Source organism: Homarus americanus, unplaced genomic scaffold (genome assembly GCF_018991925.1).
Source record: "Homarus americanus isolate GMGI-L3 unplaced genomic scaffold, GMGI_Hamer_2.0 scaffold48016, whole genome shotgun sequence".
NCBI lineage: Eukaryota > Metazoa > Arthropoda > Malacostraca > Decapoda > Nephropidae > Homarus > Homarus americanus.
In genome coordinates, this window is record NW_024755055.1 from 268146 (window position 1) to 282925 (window position 14780).

General features: G+C 41.0%; 1 protein-coding gene across 1 annotated transcript in view; it reads left to right on the forward strand.

Annotated features, from left to right (window-relative positions):
* LOC121856187 overlaps positions 1-14780 on the forward strand; it is a 38313-nt gene that overhangs the window by 1350 nt on the left and 22183 nt on the right. The window contains exons 2-4 of the mRNA XM_042351530.1: positions 10316-10434; positions 12231-12326; positions 13239-13406. Of these exons, the coding sequence (XP_042207464.1) occupies positions 10316-10434; positions 12231-12326; positions 13239-13406 (383 nt within the window). The remainder of the gene's footprint in view (positions 1-10315; positions 10435-12230; positions 12327-13238; positions 13407-14780) is intronic.

Consider the following 14780-nt stretch of genomic DNA (forward strand, 5'->3'; position numbering starts at 1 on the left):
CATGCTGACATAAGAAGTGTGATGTACTGAACTTATGAAACTGCTATCAGCTGTTCCTTACAGTTCTCTCTTCACTTGGTATCAGAGGCTACTTTCATACACTAGAAATAATCATTAAATCATGCAGGGATAAAAATAGTCAAAGCTTACATTGCTGCTCCCTGTAGATTTACTTCTTTTCAACAACCTAACATTTTGGACTTCCATCAGTAGTCATACTCACCATTTTTATGAAACACAGAGTAGAATGATGTTCTTATTAGTATTACTTAGAACATAAGAATGGAAGAAATTGCATCTGGTCTACTGGCCCATACTGGACAGTCCCATTTACACCTAACCCTTATTGCTCATGCGGAGAAAAATAGGTCATGTTGGGTAAAGGTTTAGACACCTGTGGCCTGATATTAACTCCCAGTCTCTCATCATTGTGAACATATGGCCAGGGTTCACTGTCATACATTATCATATTTCATACCAGCTGCATAAATCTTGCTGTCACGAAAAGCAGCAACTCTTTAAACTTCCTCCATCCACTTGTGACTTTTACAACTGATCTGGCTTCAGCACTGATCATGTCACCAAGGTAACAGAACTCATTGACACAGTCCAAGGACATATCCCCAATGATGAGTTTCTCCAGCTTCTCTATGGATACAAAGTTACTTGTGCATGCAGCTAACTTAAAGTCAACATCATGCAGTCTGCAATCTACTCCACTGTACCTCTTGGGCTATCCACCTTCCACACTCGCTGCACATTCTTAAATTATTCCATTGCCACTTCATTGCTATCTGCCAACAGCATTAAGTCATTAGCATACAACTCCCAGGTCAGGCCAGTCGTAGAGTCCTGTGATATTGCCTCCATTGCCATGATGAACAGTAAGGGGCTGAAGACAGACCCCTGATGGATTCCTACTTTCAGCTCATTTTCCTCACCGATTACTCTCACAGAGGTTTTCCGGCCATACTGTAATGTCATAACCACTCAAACAAGGCACTCCTTGACCCCTAGCTTTATCATTGTCCTCTTCAAATGCCTTTCTCGAAGTCTATAAATATGAAGTACAAATTTTCTCTCCTTCCATAGGTATTTCTCATATACCTGTAGTGTCCTGGCCATAATTGCCTTTGTAGTCCTCCTACCTGGCACAAACCTAACTGCATTTCATTAAGTCTACTCTCTCCATTATCAATATCTTGATAACTCGTTCCACAAGTTTCATAGCTTGATACAGCAGCTTCAGGCTCCTGTAGTTTCTGCATTCAAGAGCATTGTCTGGAACAATACATTTCATCACTATTGCAATACAATTAATTTGGCCACCATTGGCATGTCTGCATTGTCAGGTGCTTTCAACTTATCTGTAACTATTCCAGAACTTTCTGCCACCTTTCCATTCTTCATTTTGTCCATCTCTTCTTCACCCATTCTTTTTCAATCCTTGGGCATAGTCCCTGTTTTGGACTTGACCTCACAGTTAAATGAGATCTCAGGTAAAGATTACCGATAAGTCAACCATGGCCTATTACAGTACAGTAGAACGTCAATTTAACGCGAGATGCGTTCCAAGAGAGGTCGCTTTAAGTCGAATTCGCAGTAAATCGAAGTGTTGTTTTAATGGAATAATTCAGTTTGGTACTTGAGAGAAACACAAAATACTAAAAAGACTTTTATTAACTAATAAATGTTAGAAAAATATATGGCGTAATGATATATATGCAGCAAGCACTCCCTGCAGTTGAGTTGAGATCTGGATGGTACTGTCTGCTGCCTCGCGTCACTGGCCCTCCCCCTGCACTTTCACTTTCAACTTAGTTTATCATTACTTTTTGTTATAAAATATAGATTTTCACCCACCTTCAGTTAGGCAAGTCATCCTCTGAAGATGCAGAGCCCAACTCAGCCAGCTCATCATCCACTTCACTGTCTAGTGATATGGCTGTGGAGGCACCTGACACGCGGGAAGCACTGGATGACGGCCGTGTCTGCCCAGACACAGATGGGCCAGCTACCCCAGGAGCTGAAGAAATGGAAAATATTCATTAAATTATTGAATTTTTACCTCATAATTATTACATATCATACACCCAAAATTTAATATCTATTTTTCCAAGCAATAAACACTCAGTTTCATAACACACAGTTTCATAACAAATTCACCTGATGAGGATAATGGATGGAAGAATGAGGTGATTTTCTGAGCGAGCAGCTGAGAGTTCGTAAATGCAGCCCGATTCAACGCCTCCACCACTTGCATACTGTGTTCCATATCGGGGTCATGTTGCAGTGCAGACTGGGTGGCAGAAGTGACGTGTTGCATGAACTCCCTCAGCTTAGGAATTGTCAGTTCCTTCCTCGCTGTTTGGGGCTTGTCTGTCGCTTCCTCTTCTTCCTCGTGTTCTCTTCGCCATCTCCACCATCTCCAAGACTTCTTCAGAAGTGAGAGGATCCTCCATGCTGACAAACAGTTCATTCACATCCTCTTCTTGGATTTCTTGAAATCCTGAATCACCTCTCACTTCCTTAACGAGCTTCAGAATGTCATTCACGTTCTCGTCTTCATCAAAGCCCTTGAAATCATGGACTACCTCAGGCCACAGACTATGCCACACTCCATTTAGTGCAGTTTCTGAAACACTTTTCCACGCAAGTGCGATGTTAGCTTTGGCATCTTTAATGGTACAGCTCTTCCAAAACGTTGCTGCAGTCATATTCTTTTCCTTGTTCATAGCTTCAGCCATTTGCTTCATGGTAAACTTGAGATAATATCTCTTGAACAAGGCAATAACACTTTCATCTTGTGATTGAATAAGTGAAATCACGTTTGGAGGGAAGAAGGTCAAATTTACGTCCTTATTCACACTGCACAGGTGTTTGGAGTGGCAAGATGTTTTGTTCATGAGAACCAAGGCCTTGTTGCTAAGGTTCAATTTTTTTTAACATTTTTGATGAATGGGGCGGCATGGCTGATGTACCACTCATCAAAAATATCAGAAGTCATCCATGTCTTCTTGTTTGATCGCCAAATTACTGGAAGTTTTGGGATGGGCACATTTTTCAAGGCACGAGGTCTAGCTGATGGTGGATGACGCGTGGTTTCATCTTGCGGTACCTGATGCATTGGCCATGAGAAGAATCATCAGTCTGTCCTTGCTGAACTTGAACCCTGGTGCCTTTTCTTCGTTCTTCATTAGATAGGTTTTCTTGGGCATTCTTTTCCAATACAGTCCAGTTTCATCACAATTCCACACTTGGCAAGGAGAATAACCATTTTCTAACACTATATCCTTCTTGACTTTTTTCATATCCTCAGCAGCCTCCGCGTCGGCAGATGCAGCTTCACCTGAAAGCGTCACATTCCGTAGCCCAGTCCTTTTGATAAATTTGTACAGCCAGCCTGTACTTGCTGTGAGCTTGCTGTCTTTGATGGACTTCCCTTCCTTTTCAAGCATCTGAGACTGTATTCTGTAGGCTTGGTTTTGCAGCATGGGGCCAGTGAGAGGTAGTTTTCGGCGCTGCATGTCCTCTATCCATACCTTCAGTGCATCTTCCATCTCACTATACATAGCAGACTTCAGGTGGAGTTTACCCTTGGCAACATCTGCTCTAATTTTCTTATCGTTGACCTTGATAGTGTGGACAGAGCTCTCCGATAGTCCAAATTAGTGCCCCACACTTGAAGCACCATTTCCTCGCTGCAGTGCTTCCAGCACCTTGTTTTTCTGCTCCAGTGTAATTACTTGCCTTGATTTCTTGGTCTTTGGGGCAATTAATGATGTAGTGACTGGCTTCTTGGCATAGTGGCAATGGTTGATGTACATGGTAGAAGGAGATAGTGTCACAGTATGTCCGTTCACTAGAGCGGCAGCGCGAGAACTGAGGATGCGGGAGGGTGGCGGGCAGCCTTGTAGTGTGCCCAGAGAGGCGTCTGGCAGGAAACATTAGGCACAAAACTTAAAATAGTGTGTATTTCCATATGACGTGCCGGATTTGATACGCGTAAAATAGGAAAGATTCGGTTTAAATTGATACATTGTCCTTAATTGTGGGCGTCGCTTTAAATCGATTCGCGTTAAATCGACGTTCTACTGTACTACAGTATTTGGCTCGTGTTCTGCCACACTGCACTAAGCTATGGTTTGTGTCAGGTCTTAGTGGCCATATTAACAGTACCATAAGTGCATCAAGATGGAGCCAGTCCTTGCTGCTGTGACTTTCCAACTCTCACTCCTGTATAGGACACAATAATTTGGAGCATCTTGCCTAAAATGAATTAAAATCATGTGTAAAGATTAAAAAAAATAGAAGAGAAATTGTTATTATCTACCCTGTACTATTTCCAATATTCCACTTCCAAAATGAAGATATGTTGGGTTGGTTAACACCTTAGCTTATGAATTGTTTTTCCAAGTGTGTGCAATTTTTTAAATTTTTGTTTTATATTCACATACAGGCAAATTAAAACATAAAGCTACAAATGTTATTATTTTTAGAAAAAGAACAGAGCAAAAAACCTGCAATAATAATTATAATAATAATACTGTAATCCCCAGATAACTTTCGAATAAAGAAATGCAGTCATGGGAAGATTAAATTTTATGAAATACAGTTTCCACATAATGGTGTTGTGGTTGTAAATAAAACTCTGAATTTGTGAATAAAACTTGGCAGTGCACTTGCACCATAAGTTTCCTAACCTAACCTTACCTTTCCTAAACTACCGGTAACCTAACTTAATCTAACACGTCAGGCTTAATTATTTTTTACATATACTAAAAGAAAATTGAGAATTCTAGGGATAATGAGATACAGGGTTAGCCTCAATTACAAGGCATCATCTGGGGAACTGTAGAAACACAGGTGCCAGAAGTTGAAGGGTGGGGCTAAGACTCAGGTTCTATAGAGGTTTGATTAAAGGCACTTTGAAACATTTCTTGCAACATAAGTTGTTTCATATGTTTTGGTCTTTCGTGGAGCAAGTGTTCTTTAATTTTATAGACAGACATTATTTGTCGCTCTGATATGAAGCTCCTCTGTTCCGTGCCACAAATCCATTCTTCAGTAAGGCTTATCATCCTGTCAACAGGGATTTTGTTTTCTACACTAATATTCTGTTCATCATTATCATTATGGTTATCTGAGTTTTCATTCATCACCATATCACATATGCTGCCATTAATATTGCTGCATCACTATCCTTGTAAAGCTTAAAAAAATTATCTTTTTGTTTCCTCAACCATATTTGTCACACAGCAAATTTACCGAGGCAACTTTATCTAGCTGCTGTAGTAACTCTACTTTTTCCTTTATACTAAGTGCCACACACTCTTTTTGGGGCACTCTTCCCGTCCGAGAGTCTTCCTGCAGGCCTTTGTGACAATGTAAGGGGTATATAAAAGAGAGTACTAAATATGCAGCAGAAATATACACAGGAAGCATACATAACATACACTTTTACTGATGCTGGCTGTTACTGGTGACTAGTGTGGCCCAGGAATTACTTGGGGCTAATTTTAAATTAATTTGTTCAGGAATATAACTGGGATTTTGATCGTTCTGTATACAGTATGCCCCCAAGTTCACGTATTTTTACTTCGCGGTTCTCGGCTATTCGCGGATGACACCCTGGATGTACCCAAGAATGTCTGTGGGTAGTTTTAAAGCTGCCGGCATTTTTGTAAATGTTTCTTCAGGCGCTAGAGTTAGCACACTGAGTGGAGTGTGGGAGGATCATTGTTAGGGGTAGGTAGAGGCATTGTAGCTGCATTGCAAGGGCAAGCATCGAGGCCAAGCGGCCAGCATTCCTGAGACTGATGTAGTGTACACATTAACTTGTTTCAATTTTTCTTTTCTTTTTTCTTTCATTATTGTTACAGTTTTTTATATTACAATGAACAGATACAGATATTTTTAGAGGTGAATCTTGCAAAATTTATACATATGAGAGTAATTTTAGTTGGAACTTAATTTCATAATTTGTAACACTGTTCATACTGTCAGCTGTTGTGGTGGTGGTCAAGATGAGTCTGGTCTCTTGTTATAAAATATGTCTAGGATTATACCAAGTATTGCTCAAAAGCTAGGGTCGAATTATACATGATGTATAGTGTGTGAAAAAATATGTTGTCAATGCCTATGTGCCTCCCTCCACCCCTACTGTACCTGCCCCACCACACCATATCACCTCCACCACCCCCACTGTACTTCGCCACGCCTAGTACATTGGCATCCCTGAGCCTGGCCGCACTGTTTGTAAACTCTGTGGTCAACTGACTCTCACACCCTCTTTCACCACATCCTCTTTTGCCCTATGACTTCCTCCTACAGGTCCCCAGCCCTTACCAACACCTCTTCCCTCCCTGACCAGATATCTCTCCTCCTAGTGACAGGCCTGGCACTTGACATTAATAGGGACCTGCCACACTTTGCCATAAACAGATAAATTGTACCGGGAATTTCCCCCCCACACACTCATCATTCTGTCACTTTATGTAACTTGCTGACAAAACCCATGACCCTTCAGGCCTTTACGCCCTTAATGCATGAGTCATAAAGGCAAGCATGAACTCCGCATGCTTCCCAGTTGGGCGCTGTAAATGCTTCTGCGCTTCACCTTGCACAGGATGTAAGGGTGTGCCCAATAAACTAGCCCCCTCGTGGGCAATCTGTAAAAAAAAAGAAAAATCTGACGACAAAAAATCAGGTCGGATTACTCACCATTAGATAGGCTTATACGCGAGTATTCATGGTATATTTACACTGTGCTGTCTTTAATCTTGGAGCCTCTCATCAGGGTCTTATCTCAGCTCAATTCTTACAACTTCTCCCAATATCATTCTTGGGTTACCCCTGGCTCTCCTCCCCTCCACTCATGCATCTCTTGAACCAGTTGGTCTCCTCCCTTCACATGCCCAAACAATCTCAACCTACCTCTATTGTGAAACTTCACCAATGCTCTCAGAATCCAGCTGCCCTCATTACTCAGAACAGGGTTTCCTGTACAGTACTTTACTTTTATCCTCTTCACCACTGATTGGCTCGTTTGCCGCTTGGGCGATCGGTCACGTCTCTGTTACTTTTCCTTTTCTTTTATCCTCTTCACCAAATGATCGACTCGTTACCCGCTTGGGCGATCGGTCACGTCTCTGTTACGCACTGTTGGCAAGTACTGGGCATGCACCGGCTCCTGAATGTACCTGAACCTGCTCCAGTGTTGGTCAAGTCTTGTCTTGAAAGAGCTCACACTCGGTGCCGTCACAACACTTTCTGGTAGATTGTTCCAAGAGTTCACAACTCTCACTCCGAAAAAGTTTGCCCTCACAATTTTCTGGACTTGCGGCTTCCTCAATCTTGAGCTGTGACCCCTTGTGGGGCGAGGGTCCGCCAGCTCCAAGTAATGACACTCGACTGAGTATTGCCCCTTGAGACGCTTATACACCTCAATTAGGTCACCCCTTGCCCGTCTGTAGTATAAGCCAGGCAAGTTCAGGCGCTCCAATCTCTCAGGGTAGCTGAGGTGCCGAAGTGCAGGCACCAGTCTGGTGGCCCTCCTTTGAACATTTTCAACCAACTGACAGTCCCTAGCATATCTCGGGGACCAGACGGGCTGACAGTACTCCAGATGGGGAAGCACTTCACTCTTGAAGATAATTACGAGGGACGGACCGTCTAGATATCTGAATGACCTTCTTATAAGACCCATAAATTTATTTGCCTGATCTACCTTCTTCTCGCAATGTCCCGAGAACTTCAGCTCGTCAACATACACACCTTGGTCCTTCTCACATTCAGTCTCAAATACTGTAGTGCAGTTTCTTCATCCCGTTGGGACATATGATACGCCTCCTTACCGTTGGTACGCCTCAGGTGCATCCTCTTACACTTCGTGACATTGAATCTCAGCAGCCATTTCTTCGACCATTCTTGGAGCCCACAGAGTTCCTTCTGCAGCTCTTCACAGTTCGCGTGGTTCTTAATTTCCCGAAATAACTTGGCGTTATCGGCAAACATTTGTATGGAGGAGTGTACAACGTCAGGCATGTCATTTATGAAACAAACAAACAACAGCGGGCCCAATACACTGCCTATGGTACCCTGCTTGTGGCAGGTACGGATGATGATTTTGTGCCATTAATCACCACACACTGCTTGCGGTCGTGTAGAAAGTGTTTTATCCACGCTAGGACATTTCCCCGAATTCCGTACTCTTCCAGTTTGATTTTCAGCCTTTCGTGGGGTACACTGTAAAAAGCCTTGGCAAAATCTAGGTAAATATTGTCGATATTACCACCCCATTCCAGAATATGGGTCCAAATATCCAATACCTTGAGCAATTGTGTTTAGCAGGAACGCCCCTGCATAAAACCGTGTTGGCAATCCTTTACAAGGTTGTTTCGTAGTAGATGTTCCATCGCGGCATCTCTGATAATACTCTCAAGTACTTTACATATTATGCTGGTCAGGCTCACCGGTCTATAGTTGTTCATGGAGTGACGATCGCCCTTCTTGAAGATAGGACTCACATAAGCCACTTTTCATTCACTGGGGACCTTTTGTTCATCCAGGCATTTACAAAACAGGATCTTCAGGGGCTCAGCAAGCTCGTTGCACAGCTCTCTTAGCACTCTAGGATGCACCATGTCAGGGCCGGGACTCTTATGGACCTTTAGCTTTGACGGTTTATTTCTAATACCCTCTTCTGTGAACACAATGTGGGTCAGTGCTGTGTCGAACCGTCTGTCCTCAAACGCAGGAAGGTTAATCGCATCCTCTCTTGTGAACACCGAGGAAAAGAAGCTGTTCAATGCCTCAGCTTTATCCTGGTCAGAATCTGCGTAACTACCATCTTCAAGCCTCAGGTCTGATACTCCTACTCGCGTTTTCAATTTCGACTTTGCATAGCGGTAAAACGCCTTTGGGTTTGACTTGACCTCGCTTGCAACCAGCCTCTGGAACTCCTTTTCAGCCCTCCTACACTCTATCTTTGCTTGGTTTCTGGCTCTTGCATACATCCTCCTGTCTTGCTCATCGTTTGACCCAACCCACGTCTTGAATTTCTGGGTTTTCTTCTTAATTTTGTCGACCGCCGCATGGTTCATGTGTAGGGATCCCCTCGTATTCCTAGAAGCACTGGGTTTGGTCTTGGGTATATATTTATCGATCAAATGGGTCACTTTACTAGTTATGATATTCAGCGTAGTGTCTGCGTTCTTGTACCTTAATGAGTCAGGCCAGTTGATACCCCTCATCTCTTCCCTCATCCCATTGTAATTTCCCTTGTAATATTTGCACCTTGGCCTGGCCTTATCCTGAACTAGGTAACAGTTAAATCTGAATGACAACACTATATGGTGACTGGTGCCAACTGGGGCAAGGTGTTCCAGTTTGGCCACCATACCCTCCTCGTTTGTTATGATGAGGTCTAGTGGCTTGGGTGTTTGCTCCCCTCTGTAATGTGTCGGGTCTCTAACATGTTGGAACAGAAAATTATCTCTCAGAGTTTCTACAAAAAGAGTAGCAGGGTTATTCAAGTCATTCGGGGTGAACTCGTTTCTCCAGTCGATGTCGCCATAGTTAAAGTCCCCCATGATAAGGAGGTGGCTAGGGTTGAGCATCGCCGCGTTGTTTATTAAGGTCTTAAGTTCCTTTGATTTAGTGGGCCACAGTTTGGGGATCTGTAGATACACCCGACGATAAGTAAGTCCCCTCCCTTTAATTTAATTTTACACCACTTGGACTCTTCAAAAACATCCTCTCCCTGTACCCTCGCCTGGCTGGCTCTAAGGTCTTGCCTAGCATAGATAACCACACCCCTCTTGCAAGTTTCTTGAGAAAGGTTCGTAAATGAGTCATATCCGGCAATACTGAACTCAAATTCCTCTGGGTTGATTCTCCTGTTCTTGTACAACAGTTCTACAACTCCTACAATATCTGGTTGGTGTACTTTCAGTAGTGTTTCAAACTCCTCTCTCTTATCAAGAAACGTGTCAGTATTAGTGTACATGACATTCAAGCCAGAATTTGTTCTCGGTAACGTCTCTGCTCTTCGTAGTAACCCCCCCCCCCATTCTCAGAAGCTGCAGCATTTGCTAAGTACACTGTATTTTGCAGGGTGTGTTCATTGTCACATTATACAGCCTTCTCTGCATTTTCATATCCACTCGCTCAGTCCTATGTGTGTCATCCTCTTTAATTACTCATGTTTCACAGTCTTACAACATTACACTTGTCACACTTTATTTCATTAAGCTCATGCTGATAAGGACTTTGATTGTTATTTAATGCTTATTATTTCATTTTTTCTTTCCAGTTGTATGGGGAGACAAGACAAACACGTACTCGTCCACGGCAGAGGCTGTTCTATCAGCTGCCTCACCGCCTGGCGTTCTCCTTGGCTCAAGTGGCTCCTCCCTCTGCTCTTGCTGCTGGGTCAGTGCCCCTTCATTGTTTGACACATTTTTGTTAAGCATCTAGATACATGGCCCTAAGAGGATTTGAAGAGGCTGGGGATCAAGGGAGCAGTGGCTTAACTGCTACAAAGCTTTCAACAAATGGGTCAGATTAAAGATGTTGAGTGATACAGTCTATGAATTTAGGTGTGTGTAAAGATAAACTGCATTAAAGTTAAAGCTTTTGTATTATCATATACAGTATATGAGTATTTTGAGCTTGAGACAACTTAACTCGGCTCAAATGTCAATTTAATACAGTACAGTACAGGTATATCATTATGGCTGATAGTCACTTCAAAGGGAAAAACCCCTGTGTGTGGCTCCATTTTGTGAGTCAAAAGAGTCTCACAAAACTTCACTTGTGAAATTTATCTTTATGTTTTCTATTTACTGCTTGTTTTTCTTTCTCTTGTTTCTTCTCTTGAAAGTTTTACCAACCATAAAAAGTGAGCAGTTAATAAGTTCAGTAAACCTTGTTTTATGTGAACTGGTGTCTATAAAAAGGTCAGGTAATGGATGGTTTGAAATGCTCTTTTGTAAAGAGAAAATCAAGGTTAGGTCCAGGAACTACTGAGACCATTCAATATTGGAATTTTTACCCCTTATATACTGTACTGTATTAAGACCCCTTCATAACATCATTTGTGTGTTAGTTGCAAGGGCTGATAACTGTTCAGTATGGTGCCTCACTCTGCCCAAACTGTTTGTTCTGTACTGCACAGTTGTGTCCTGTCTTAGGTTCTTGGAGAGAGGAAATATATACCATAGGTTAGGCTATTACGTACTGTACTTTTGGAGGTGATGCTACTTCTTATTAGTTAGGTAGGATATATTAAAGAGAGGATGGGTGAGGGAAGCACTAGATGGGAGGTGGAAGGACTTTCAAGAAGGAATTTTGTGTACATGATCAGAATACATGGCATCAAGTGGTTTTTGAGGAAGGACATTCTACTGAAGTGATGTACGTATAGGATGATGATAGTACAGTAAACTAGATGGATAGCCTGAGGACTTTTTGTACAATGGGAACACTACATAAGAACACATTTGGTGAGGTAGCTAAAAGGAATGACAGTGGATTAAGGGGAGTGAATGTTTCTCTTTGTTTCAGCCACTGTGTATGAAAAATGTGGGTAAGAGTGTTGGAGATTATTTATTATTGATTGGGAAGTACATTCACTGCCTGTCGACTCAATATTCACCGTTAATTTAATTTAAGCATTATGAGTCTTTCCGGATGTTGGGGATTCACTATGTAAAGTACAGTATATGCAAGTTAAGGATGTGAGGAAGTTTGTGTGATATTTCTGCCTGTTGCTTTAGCCCTTTCCTGTGATGTGTGCTGCCTTACACACATGTGGCTGGTGTACTGCCAGTTTTTATTTATCTATCCCGCTGCTGATACTTTTGGCATAACTGTGTGATGCGGACCTATGTCGCTATATAATGGTGACAGCAGCGGGATAGATAAATAAAAGCGGCAGTACACTTATGCCTTTGACTGACTTGTAAATTTACTGCTCACAGTAGGAGGACAAACTGTGGCTGGTTCATCCCATCCTCTGCCCTCCAACTTTATAATAAAAAAGGGCAATTGTTCTTCACACCCTATTCCTTGTCCTATACTGCATTGCCCCCCTCCTGTTGTATATTTCCTCACTCATATACACCAACTGCTGTATACTCTTATTGTTAGTCTCTTTACTCTACCATACTATTACAGGAGTCCCTAAGAAATACAAATCTTAATGTAGTGTATTCTTCTGATGGCAGGCATGTGTTCTTGGGATTCACAAAGTGTGGCCAGTTTGTGTTATCTTACACTCACTCTTGTGACACTGACGACCACACACTGCAGATGATACATAGGTAAGTACAGCACTGAAAGCCATTTCATGTATGAACACTCATGAATTCTGCATTACTTTCGTATATTCTTTAGTTACCTTTTATGAAATAAATTAATATCTTCTGTTATGACTGTTTCATCTGAACATGTTACCAGAAGGAATGAAGAGGCCAAGAGGCATACATGGGAAGATCTCTCGAACAATAATTGTATTTGTCAGCGATGATTGACTACTATATGTACTGTATCAGCATTGTCATTCTAAGGCCTAAGAGTACCCAAATTATTATCCTCTGTTTATCTAATGTTATTGCAGAGTCATAAGGTTAATTAATATACAATAAAAACTGGGTAAATCGTGGGTAATAACATATCAGATGGATGCATCATGGCAATACCAGGATCTGTACAGTATATCTTTCTAATGTAGTAGTACGGTATAGTTGGATGCATTTCTAGTAACAGCAGGGAGCCTGAGGTGTTATTTCTTCATAATTGTGATACATTTGTTATAGAATATCTGTTCATATTTGAAATACAATTTGTGTAGTAAGTTGTGGCAGGATATTGACCCCAGGAGGTTATCATTGCATTATTGTGCCAGTTTAGCTTCTGATGTTGTCAGTACAGTAAAGATTTCTTACCCCTACTACTATTTTTTGTTATATTGTCACAGGTTTTGTTGTTGTAGTTAGTAATTAAGCATTCTGTAGTTCTAGGACTACAGATAAGAATAAAAATTAAGAGAGAGAAATAGACAACTGTTGAACATAACCAATTTTCTCATTTATATATTCTGTACTGTATTCAGTATTTTGACTGAGCTCTTCATTGTGAGAGATGCAGGATTGTAACCTCATGATTTATCCAGTTTCTGCTGCACACAACAAAGTTATATAATTAATTTACTCAGTCTTATTTCTTGTCAACAGATATCGGCTACACTGGTGGGTATTTGTTCCTTATGCTCCTTTACGAAAAGTGGCAGAAGTGATGCTCTTTGGTGACCAGGATTTACAAGAGAGCTTGTATGAAAATTTCTTCATCTCTTTGTGTCAATGGCCAAGAGATTTGTCCAAAATCCTTGTATATGGTTGCAGGTAAGAGCAGCATTTGAGCTTTGTTGAGTGAGTACAATAATGTTAAATAACTGATCATATTTTATTGTCATTTATTGTGTCCTGCCGTATTTAAAGAAAATTTGTTACCTTGAACAGTTTGGCCATCTGAACTGAAAATATTTAATTGTGATTGGAAAGTTTATAGAATCTCCTTTCAAATGTTACTGTTTGTTTTCAATGGCCACATTAGCACTGTACAGGAGCTCCAATTAGTGGTTTGCTGCACATTTTAAGATAAAATATTGTACCCCTTCCATTTTATTATTCCCCACCTCATTCTGTGGCAGAGGCTGTTAATATATTTCAACTTTATATTCTACAATTATGGCCCTTCACTAATAGCTTACAGTAGTTTCTTTTGTTTTTCTACAACAGTGTGTGTACTCTTGTATACTGTGTACTTGTTGAGGAAGTGTTCATGCTTATCAAACTCAAGTCATCTCTTTTCAACCAAATAAATGACTTTGGTTTTCATTGCATTGAAACAACAAAGGAGTGAACTATGTCACATGGATTATCTACAATTGCACTCAATTTGTTTCTTTTTTGAGGAGTAAATTAAAAGATATGTACTTGAAAAACATATCTCACTGGTGCACCCTGCAAGTCTTGATATTACAGGAATGGATGATTTTGTGAAGGGTTTTGCCTCACCACAAGGCCATGGCCATGAGTGCTTCACCCTTTCCTTAGTATCCTCACAAGATTTTATATATTTATTTATTTTTTATCATTACAGTAAGATCTCTGTAAGTCGGATTATATATGGATGCTCAAGGCTGTCTGATGTATCCCCCCCTCCCCGTTGTTCACTTGCTTTCAACCATTATTTTCTGAAAAATTCCTTCTTAAAAGAAATAAAGTTAAGAGTGTACATACAGTATATACACAGTATTTTTAATCTAGCAGATGAATCTTGAGGCAGAGGACAATAGGGTGCTGCTTACACTTAGAATACCTATATTCACACTAATATATACAGTAATTACACCTTAGATTTATTTACACTTAACGGTATATCTAGTACTGCACAGTATACTGTACTGAACACTTAAATCTGGCTACTATCATAAACAGTACTTTGTTTCAGCCCAAACTCTCCACAGATAACATTCTTGGAGACCCCATCATCATTACTGTCTCATATCTTCAGTTTCTCTTCAATTGGTAGAGATCTGAGCACCATTCTTTTTCTCCCAGCGGCCATCAGTGGTACTGTTTTGTCTATACTTGTTTATTTGTTGGAGATAAAACATATAGATAATACCTCAAATTTATTTACAGTGGACAGGATGCAAGCTTGCAATAAATATTACCATCTTTTAATTCCTAACCTTGTATTGACTACAGTAC